The sequence below is a fragment of the Hippocampus bargibanti genome, linkage group LG12 (genome assembly GCF_051943395.1).
Source record: "Hippocampus bargibanti isolate YZ-2025 linkage group LG12, ASM5194339v1, whole genome shotgun sequence".
Classification (NCBI taxonomy): Eukaryota; Metazoa; Chordata; class Actinopteri; order Syngnathiformes; family Syngnathidae; genus Hippocampus; species Hippocampus bargibanti.
This window is the reverse complement of record NC_142745.1, coordinates 4,952,680-4,963,606: the sequence shown is the minus strand read 5'-3', so window position 1 is coordinate 4,963,606 and position 10,927 is coordinate 4,952,680. Positions and strand designations below refer to the sequence as shown.

Genomic DNA, 10,927 nt, shown 5'->3' with positions numbered 1-10,927 from the left:
TCTCGCATTCTTTGCGAGATCTCGCATTCTTTGCGAGATCTTGCAAAGAATGCGAGATCTCGCAATCTTTTTTTAAAAAATACGCGTACATGTACTTCCGGTTCATCGTCAGTGTAACCGAAAACAACAAACATGGAGCCTTTTCACCCTTTCGTTCCTTTAATCCAGTTTTACTTTAAAATTGGCTTGAAATACAAAGATATAAAATCCGTTCTTGAGATTAAACACGGCTTACTAATAAGTGAAAGACATTTGAAGCGAGTGGTGAACAAAAGTGGACTATTTCGCCGAAAAACGTTCGATGACTTGGGCGTCTTGGTTGACTTTATTCACAACCAGTTGCAGAATTCCGGACAACTACACGGTTACAGGTGGATGTACAGTAAGTGCAGAGAACATGGGCTTCTTGTCAGGAAAGAGGATGTTCGTCTGGTCCTGAAAGAGTTGGATCCGAGAGGAGTGTCTTTAAGGCAAGCAAGACGTCTGAGACGACGAAACTACTTCTCGAAAGGGCCGAATTTTATTTGGCATATGGATTCATGACAAACTGAAACCGTTTGGAATTTGCATCAATGGGGCTATTGATGGCTTTTCAAGGAAAATAATGTGGCTCGATGCCTACACAACAAGTAGTGACCCGAAGTTAATTGGAGGTTACTACATTGAAGTTGTGCACCGTTTGGGAGGTTGTCCTCGAATCGTTCGAGCTGATTTGGGGACTGAAAATGGTCATGTTAAAGGCTTCCAGCGTTTCCTGGTGCCCATACCGCCAGGCAGCACCCTTGACAGTTACTTGGATGGAGCCAGCACCGCCAATCAAAGAATTGAATATTGGTGGGGGTTTCTTCGCAGCCAATGCATGGAATTCTGGTTATCACTCTTCAAAGACCTCAGAGACAATGGCTTCTTTGATGGTGGATTTCTGGACAAAAGCATCCTGCAATTTTGTTGCATGGGACTTATTCAGGTGAGTTCATATATTCTGTAGCTCCATTTATGAAATATGTATTTTTGTATTTGAGAGGGTGTTGATGGGACACAAAAGAAGGTAAATAATCTGATAGTGGAAAGAAGATAGTGGTCTGTGTGTGTGGGGACATAGGGTGAAGGTGAAATGATCAAGGAAAAGATGAAGGAAAAGTGGGGATGGGCAGAGTAGTAAACATGAGTGACGAGTTTAAGGTAGAAAGGAGGGAGCAGGGAGAGAAAAGCAGTCTAATTCTATAATTTCTTGCTCATAAGAGCTGCTATGACTGTGCAACTCTTCCTAAATCTGTCTGTATATCACACCAAATCCAGCAGGCATTTAAACAACTTCTTCCCTCAAGCAATTAACTCTCTAAAAAGTAACCCCAATAGAACTGTATAGTGCCTCCATTTTTTGATGAGACTAGTGCAGCTACAGGAGACAATTTCCTTGTGTGTACTACATACTTGGCAAAAAAAGATGATTCTGATTCTGATATTATTCTCAACAGGATGAGTTGGATGATACTGCCCGTGTTTGGAACAGCCATCTCATCAGGCCCTCAAAGAACATAAATGTCCCCAGTGGTCGGCCCAACGTGATGTATTCTTTACCTGAACTTTATGGCACAAGGGACTTCCTCTCCACAGTTGACAATGAACAAGTTCAACTATGCAAAAGCCAGTGTGTCTTCCGTTTAACTATGCCTTGTGATCCGGATGTATTTGTATTGTGTGCTTCCTTAATGGCCCAGTCTGGTCTGATGCCACCAAAAGAGCCGTATCAGGCTGTGAACTTGTACTTGCACCTCAGAGAGGCCCTTACTGCAATTCTAAATTAGAAGCATGATGTTTTCAGGGGTCAGAGACATTAACCTTTGGTGAAAGCATTTTTGTTTCCGTATACCAGTCATACTGGAATTATATTACATTAAAATTTAAACATGAATTACTCAAAGCAATAACCATATATTTTTTGGTGTGTGTTTGGGTGAAACCATTTTATGGCTCCTCAACTGGTTCGAAGTAACATTTAATGAAGGCTGAATCCGACGACCATTGCCATTTCTTCAACCCTTTGTTCATCATTTCTTTTATCACTTCACTTTAAATGGATTATTGGGATACATTTGAGGACGAATAATATATAGCAATCACAATTTAAATAATTTTTTGTCTGCTGTTTTTGTTACTGTATAAGGAAAGCATATTTGATCAATATGAAATGTTCATTTGTCAAATCATTCTGGGTGTCAATAAATATACTGTCTTGGTTGCTGATTTTAACCACAAATACTTAACCAATGTGGATCTGAATAGTATTCCTGCACCCCAGTACACAATCACTTGGCTGTAAATGATAACATAATTGTCACTCTTCAATTTCGTCAGCAGGTGGTGTCTTGTGTTTAAAAAAAACATGAATTATTTGGAACAAATTTTATTAACATTGACAAATTGGTATGAACAGCAATCACAAACATATAAATGGAATACAATATCAAGTACAAAAAGAATTGCTTTTGTTTGAACAGTGCAAATATTTGCAACATTACATGACATATCAACTTCAAACCTTTAGGTCAAACTGAAAGTGGCACCATATCCGAAACCATTAGGAGAATAAGTGATATGGAAAATGGAATGAATGAATAATAACCATGAAATCAATTGTAGACACAAATGGAAAATACAACTGTAGACTGCCCTACGCAAGGTTGACCATGACAGATGTTTTACATCTCAAAGTACAAATAATGAAATGCTCCTAAACTGATGTGTGTGTAGACATAAGAGAGTCAATCAATCAATTGCGCACTTTCTCCCACCATGTTGGTGACAGATGAATGAGCTTCACTGCATTCATCCAAATGAGATGTTGGAGTATTTTCTTTTGTGCCAATGTAAAATCTTAACAGTTTCAATTTGTTTTTTTCATAGAGTCTGCCAATTGTTTCATCTAAAGCAATGTGGTTTCTTTTGAAATCACAGACCTCAAAAGTAAAGTCTTCAACAGGTCCTTTGGTTTAGCTTCCATCTGGGAAAAATAGCCCTTTTCCCAGCTCCAAAATTTGAGCGACAGTTGCTGTTTTTTTCCAGGATGGCATACCTTGTTCCTCCACCTTTGCTTGTCCTCACTTGATGGTAATCGTTGCCATAAATCTTCCTTTGAGTCTTTTCTGCAGAAACATTGTTATGTCTTGCCATCCCATCAACATGGTTTTGGAGTACTCCCGAAGTCTCAGCCAGTACACCTTTTTTCCTTGATCTTATTTTGCCTCTTAATTTTTGGAGGAGCAGTTCATTATCACCACTGGACATTTTCTGATGACAAAAGCAAAGGACAGCTATTCGATCACCATAATAAGTGATATATTTGCCCATTTGCTCTTCGGTCATCATAGCAATTACTGCCATGTCAACCTGCAAAGATAAATTGTGAGAATAAATACTTGACATGTTTATTTAATTATCAATAACTTTTAATACATTTAACATATTCACATGAGTGATGGGACACTACAGTCATCATTATTTGTATTCAGTATTACACGAGAATAGTATATTAGGTAGCGGCAGCCCAATTACTAACTGTAATATCGATTTTAAATTGTGTTAATAACCTCATTATTAAAATAGAATTAACAGTACAGGTAGAGTAGATAGAAATGTTAGCTTCACTTTCACTTTATTGACCTACTACCAATACTACTTCGAAAAAAAATGTCCATGTTTCTCTTGTTTTGCTTATTACATCAGACTTTGTAGCTGTATGCCCACCTTGTCGCTTTTCATACGTGCAATGTCCACGTGAGGGACGTTTCTTGACTGCAAGAAGTGTTCCAAGTCTTCCTCCATGATGCGCCGAGTTGTTACCTTCTCTCAATAAGCAGCGCGCGCGACCATCTACCTGAGCCAAGCTGACCCGGAAGTACAGGAACGCACATTTTTTTAAAAAAGATTGCGAGATCTCGCAATCTTTGCGAGAGAATGCAAAGTATTGCGAGGGAACGCAAAGTATTGCGAGGGAACGCAAAGTTTTGCGAGGGAACGCAAACTTTTGCGAGGGAACGCAAAGTTTTGCGAGGGAACGCAAAGTTTTGCGAGATCTCGCAAAGTTTTTTTTTTTTTTCTTCGATGTCCCCTTAGGGGCTCCGTAAAATTGAGATCGAATAAGTGAGTGAGAAATCTCCACTTCTTTTTATTTGCTAGGCTGTTTACACGAGCGTTCACAGTTCTGCTCCCTTTGGAGATCTCGTCCAATTAATGGTGTTTGCCTCCCCATGGGGAACTGGCAGGAAGGCTGCGCGGTTAGTAATTAGTCTTGGCTCTCCCCAGGACATGACAGCTGTATTAGCACGTGGCGAAGCCGCCGGGGGACATGACTTAAAGCTGCACCCACGCCTGTCCTCCCCAAGTGAGCAACGATCGGTGCAGTTCTCGGCTTTATGGCGAATGTAGTACGAATGTAGTCACCTTGATTGTTGATCACATGTACACACACGAGTGGAGGATGTAGGTTACAAACCTTTTTGAAATATAGCTACTTCCCTGACACTGATATGAATGCTTCTAGTTCCATACACAGATCTGAAGAAAAAATGCTCAAATTGCCTCGAATGGGGTGCTATTAATAGCAATAAATGTTATTTGTCTCTGTGACGATACAGATCATGCTACAGGAATGATCAACAATGAACACAAGAAACAAAGATTTATTTCTAAAGATTATATTCCGCAACATTTCTGCCAGAGTTCACATTTGCAAATGATGTCTTGAAAAATATACATAGGAAATCACAATGGCGAGTTATTTTTATAATAATAATAATAATAATAATAATAATAATAATAATAATAATAATAATAATAATAATAATAATAATAATAATAATAATAATAATTCCTTTAACTTTGCTGCTGCGAAATGTAAATTTCTCCACTGCGAGACTAATAAAGGGAAATACAATCCAATAGTACATTTAATTTCTAAGCGCCTTTCAAAACTCTCAAGGACACTTTACAGTCACGGGATTTTTTTTTTGTGCGGGTGAGCAGCGGCAGCCATTTTTAGAACAGTCCCATGGGCTATCTATGGCTGTGTGTGTGTGCGTGCGCGTGTGCGAGAAGCGGGAGGGAATTGGGTGGGACGTTGACCACAAGTGGCATTATGGCATTGTTTGCTATTCATTTTATTTCCGTAATTCAGTTCTTATGTTTTTTTTTCTTCAGTCTGGGCTCCACCGACCTCCTACAGTGCCAGTCACATCAGGTAATGCTCAGGGGTCGCGTCCGGTCAACACTGAGGTTTGTATTTGTGGAAACTGAGTATGTTATCATCCAAAAATTAATGTCCGGTAAAAGTTGAATGCGAACAAAGGTATAGTACAAAAATAAGGGATGTTCCTTGATTATTGTTGAATTTGTTGTTGTCATTTTTAGTGCCTTCAGATATTTTTTCACCCCAATTCACAGGATGAAAAAAAATATCATAAAAGCATTTGAAAAAGATGCTATACGGCACGTTTCCTTATATCCATACCGTGTCTGGTGTATCTGAAGCAACGTGCACACTGTAAGTCATCCAACCGAGTGACATTTCTTGCCACTGCAATGTCCTGCTGTGCGACACCAGCAACATTCTCTTTGAACTATCATTCCCCTCACTTGAACTTTTACTTTAACTTCTTTTGTACTATTAAGAGATTGGTGCAGAAAATGAGACTGTATTAATATTATTCATTTTCTTTCTTTCAGCTCAAAAGTATAAACCGCATGGAAATGTTCACCTCTGGTAGCATTTTGCATTTTTATTTATTTATTTGCCATCATTTATCTTCCTCATACAAATGAGTAAAATGTCTATCCAATACTTTTTTAAAATTGTACAACATAGCGAGGTTCTGCAGGCTCATTTCCACGCTCCGGTTGTGCTGATTCTGCATGGTTAGAGAGATCGCAGCCTCTGCACCACAATATTTCACTCATATAGGGAATCGGGCAGCAGGATTGCTGGCACCAAATCTATATTCATGAACACCGTAGCGACTTCTTGTGATAGAAAATTCATGAATACAAGCAATGTGAAGACAGACGTTTGTTCTGAATTAGATTTATTTTGCCCTTTGGCAGTCAATTAATTACGTGAAAAAGCTGCTTTGAATTATTGAACACCTATATATTTATATGTAATTGAACAATAATGACTTAATGGGCCCTCAGTATGGTTATGCATTATTTCAACACTACTAACAATGCTAAACTTTAGTCATAATTAAAATAGAGAGAGAGAGAGGAGGGGGGGGCGTCCCTACGTCCCATTTTTTTACCAATCGTGGGGGGTTCGGGTCCCCATTGACCACGATAAACAGGGGATTACTGTATACAGTGTCATCAAACTGAATCAAAATATTTAAAGAAAATCTAATGCCAGGTAGCTAAATACAAATTACACAGATTCGTTTGTCAGGTGGTCTCCGAGTTTTTCTAAAAGTGATTTTTGAAAAACTTTTTTTTTAACTCAGCATGCACATACTTTATGATCCGTCAAGATTGATGTTGCTGAAGTCAGAAAAAAAGTTTTTTTAGAGGAGGATGGTGTATTTTGTGGGGCCAGGTTGTCAAGTGTGTCAGGGGGTTAGGGGGGGGGGGTGCAGCAGGTCAACAGAATTCCCGGTCATGTGCATTTTAGCTTTAGTCTAGTCTTTGTGTCAATCATGTCCGTACATCTATTTTAGATGTAGAGATAAGTTTAGTCGACGAAAAGTGCATTTTAGTCAGATCCAACAGGGCGTCCTCGGCGAGATTCTTTATGGCGCCCCCTTCTGTCGATAATTGTACATGCACTTAGAAAAGTGAAGCCCCTGAACGTGCCTGGCATTTAATGGGGAGCAAGAAGGCCTTGCTGACACCCGTGACCACCCAGCCTCCCTCTCAGGGTGCATTGACCAATTGAGTGGTCACCACATCAGTCAACATCTTGTTCACTTTTTATTTCTCTAACAGTGTTCAACCCAAGCGAGCTTTGTTATATTCTGTTGCGTTCACTGACTTCTGGGACCTAGATGCTCGTTGCAGTTCGTTTGAAAAAACAAAGCTCAATTTATGCAAACCCCACGTGGCCCCGTAGTTATAAATAAAGCCTCAACTTGATGCTTCGCTGTTGCCTAGTGAACGTGAACGCGCCTCTCTTCCGTCCGGTGTGGAGAGTCTCGCGGACGCGCCGGCGCACGTGTGTGCGTGTGTGTATGCGTGTGCACGCGCGTGCGTGTTGGAGAAAGAAGGAGGATGTGGTGGTGATGTGTATGTGGGAGCGAGAGCAAAGACTCTGCAGTGTCTTAGCAGCTGCATTCTACCGTAGTGCATTTCCCCCCGCTCGTGATGCCTTCACGGCCAAAGGCTTTCTCCTCCCCCGCGCCCACTCGTCAAGACGCGGAGACGAACTCGACCGCAAACTGAGCTTGACACCGGTCAGCCCCACAACGCGGACGGACCTTCTTCCTTCCTTCCGTTGTTCCCCCCACTTTGCTTCATTTTTCCTTCTCGTTCGCATTCATTCGTCCAGCCGCGCATTTGAATGGAAGATGGCGAGGGGCGGGCGGTGTTTCAGCGACGTTCGCTTGGTATCTCTGCAGCTCATCTTGATGCTCGGCGGCGCGACGTGGCCTGGTTCGGAAGGGCTCACCTTCCCACAACAGTACACGTAAGTGTGACGCCGTAGTTCAACTTGGCGGCTAGTTCGACTCACTGACATAAAACACAAGCCCGACGGTGTAATTAGGATGTTATGTAATGTGTTCTGGGAATTATTACAGCAATGTGTGAATGTCTTGCATTTTAAACACGGGTGCAATCAGTCAACCGAAGCACTTTGCGATAGCTGTTTCAAAGCATAATATACATTTCAAGGCATGAAGTTTCACGTCTTTCTACTGGATAGGCAAAGTACGAGATAGTTGTCTTTTACTACTCTACTTGTTGGTGTTGTTGTGTTACAGTTTTATATTTGGACACTGAAAGTTGGCCCAAACCACAATGGGGCAAAATTTCATGCACATTCTGGTTTTCCTAACCCACTTGCAGGGTAGCTGTGGATTTTTACAAGATTTGGTTCCTTTCACCTAAGAAAGGGTTAACTATAATGACCCAGCAGGTTGTATTGAGGATTAGATTTGGATGATCTGAAGTGTTGATGGTTGCAATTTTGGGCAGTTTGTTGTGTACTGAAATTTAACTTTAGGGTGAGAAACTTAAGGTGGTTTGCAACAGCAAATGCTATATAAAAAAATCAACAACAGCTGCCAAACATCTTTTATACGTGACTTGCTGTGGTGGCCATTGAAAGGGGAGGTCAATTCCAAAATAATTCTGTCAGGGGTGTCACACTATTTTTTTTTTTTGCCATGGGTCACACTGTAATTACGGTTTCCTCTCGGGGACAGTTATGAATTTGTTTAATCTCCTCCACACATTACATACAGAACGCACAAAAAAATAATGAATGACTGGTTCTCAAATCTAAAGTAAAGAATAATGACTGTTATCGTGGTTTACATACAACAATTTGAAATTTTAGTTCAAACATTAGCAAGCATCATGGCACGTGACATGCTTGATTTGCTTTCTTGGGCCGAATAATATGATGTGGTGGGCCAGATTTGAGCCTTGACTTTGACAACGGTGTTCTATGTGCTTCCACTCGTCTAAGCATAGTATTCTGATTAATATTGTGTGCTTGTGAAATATGAGCTATGCAGCAAAATCCACCCATTTTAACAATCTCAAACCACTTGATGTCGACTGAAAAAGACATCACGGTTGCTCAAGCCTTGGGTAACAACACATCATGACTCAGCTTCAGAAAATGGCTAGATTTTACTGCTTAAATCATGTTCCACAAGCACAATTTTATCCAGAATGCCATGTTTAGGCTAGTAAAGATGCATAACATTACCCACCCATTTTCAATGGGTTTTATTGTAAAGTCAATTTTTGGATTGACTTCCCCTTTAATTGGTGATGGTAGTATCATTTAAATTTGCATGTATATCAAATAGTAGTCCATGGTGTGGGTATCAACAACCCTGCCCTGGTTCAATCCCTTTTGGACCCAACTGTATGATAGCTATTACACCCAATTTTGGTTCCTTATGACACAGCTGGTTTAAGAGTGTTTTTGGGTCGATCATATTGATTTCAGATCAATCATTGGTAAAGTCAAAGTCAGCTTTATTGTCAAATATGCTAATTGCATGACATACGTTAGAGATGTATGTTGAATGTAAAATGCGCTTTGAGGGGTTAAAATCCATGCACACATTCATTTTCTATCTCGCTTATGCAGTTCATAGTCAAAATGTCTATCCAATACTTTTAACATAGCGAGGTTCTGCAGGCTCATTTCCACGCTCCGGTTGTGCTGATTCTGCATGGTTAGAGAGATCGCAGCCTCTGCACCACAATATTTCACTCATATAGGGAATCGGGCAGCAGGATTGCTGGCACCAAATCTATATTCATGAACACCGTAGCGACTTCTTGTGATAGAAAATTCATGAATACAAGCAATGTGAAGACAGACGTTTGTTCTGAATTAGATTTATTTTGCCCTTTGGCAGTCAATTAATTACGTGAAAAAGCTGCTTTGAATTATTGAACACCTATATATTTATATGTAATTGAACAATAATGACTTAATGGGCCCTCAGTATGGTTATGCATTATTTCAACACTACTAACAATGCTAAACTTTAGTCATAATTAAAATAGAGAGAGAGAGGAGGGGGGCGTCCCTACGTCCCATTTTTTTACCAATCGTGGGGGGTTCGGGTCCCCATTGACCACGATAAACAGGGGATGACTGTATACAGTGTCATCAAACTGAATCAAAATATTTAAAGAAAATCTATTGCCAGGTAGCTAAATACAAATTACACAGATTCGTTTGTCAGGTGGTCTCCGAGTTTTTCTAAAGTGATTTTTGAAAAACTTTTTTTTTAACTCAGCATGCACATACTTTATGATCCGTCAAGATTGATGTCGCTGAAGTCAGAAAATGAAGTTTTTTTAGAGGAGCATGGTGTATTTTGTGGGGCCAGGTTGTCAAGTGTGTTGGGGGGGGGGGTGCAGCAGGTCAACAGAATTCCCGGTCATGTGCATTTTAGCTTTAGTCTAGTCTTTGTGTCAATCATGTCCGTACATCTATTTTAGATGTAGAGATAAGTTTAGTCGACGAAAAGTGCATTTTAGTCAGATCCAATAGGGCGTCCTCGGCGAGATTCTTTATGGCGCCCCCTTCTGTCGATAATTGTACATGCACTTAGAAAAGTGAAGCCCCTGAACGTGCCTGGCATCCGATGAGCTGCAGCCTATCCCAGCTGATTTAAGGCAAAGGGCAGACTACATCCCGGTGCGGCAAGAGCATGACAATGGCTTTTAAAAGTACTTGAAAGGGTCTTAACTGTGACCTTGGAAAATATGTGTCGCTACAGGATATAAGCAGGAGCAACTCAAGCGTGAGTATTTTGTTTTGTTCACGACGTCTATGCAGTGCTTTGAACTTGTAACCTTTTACCTCGCTGGTCTTGCCCAGCTGGCCCTCAACTTGAGCATTAATGCCCCCCTGGTCCCCTCCCCACTCTCAAGCAGTCTGCAATCAGGCTCTTCTGAAGGAGAAAAGCCAGATGGTCTACTCATCTCCTGACCTCTCTCAGTCAGAGAGAGAGGTCAGTGGCGTGTTTGTAATTCTAGCTTTGGAGCCCGCGGTGTGTGAGTGTGTTGATTACATGATCAATTGAATTATTTCAAAGAGATGCTTTCCATGTTCCTCCCCTTCTTCACAAGCAATGATATTTGTGCTGAGTGCTTGGAAATAGCTTTGAGGGCCATGTAGGCCCCGATCTCTCCTTTCTTGTTAGAGCGATGAAGCAGTGGGCGTGTAAAAGGGCAGTATCAATTTCCA

At 40.7% G+C, this 10,927-nt stretch overlaps 1 protein-coding gene across 3 annotated transcripts in view; it reads left to right on the top strand.

The window, feature by feature from the left end:
* Window positions 1-7,247: 7,247 nt before the first annotated feature.
* Window positions 7,248-10,927, top strand: part of cacna2d2b (calcium voltage-gated channel auxiliary subunit alpha2delta 2b) — a 33,329-nt gene continuing 29,649 nt past the window's right edge. For 2 of the 3 annotated variants that reach the window (XM_089010136.1, XM_089010138.1), the window contains exon 1: window positions 7,248-7,669. In XM_089010136.1, coding sequence (XP_088866262.1) covers window positions 7,266-7,669 — 404 coding nt within the window. In that variant the 5' untranslated portion in view covers window positions 7,248-7,265. The remainder of the gene's footprint in view (window positions 7,670-10,927) is intronic. The other variant, XM_089010137.1, reaches the window with a different exon arrangement.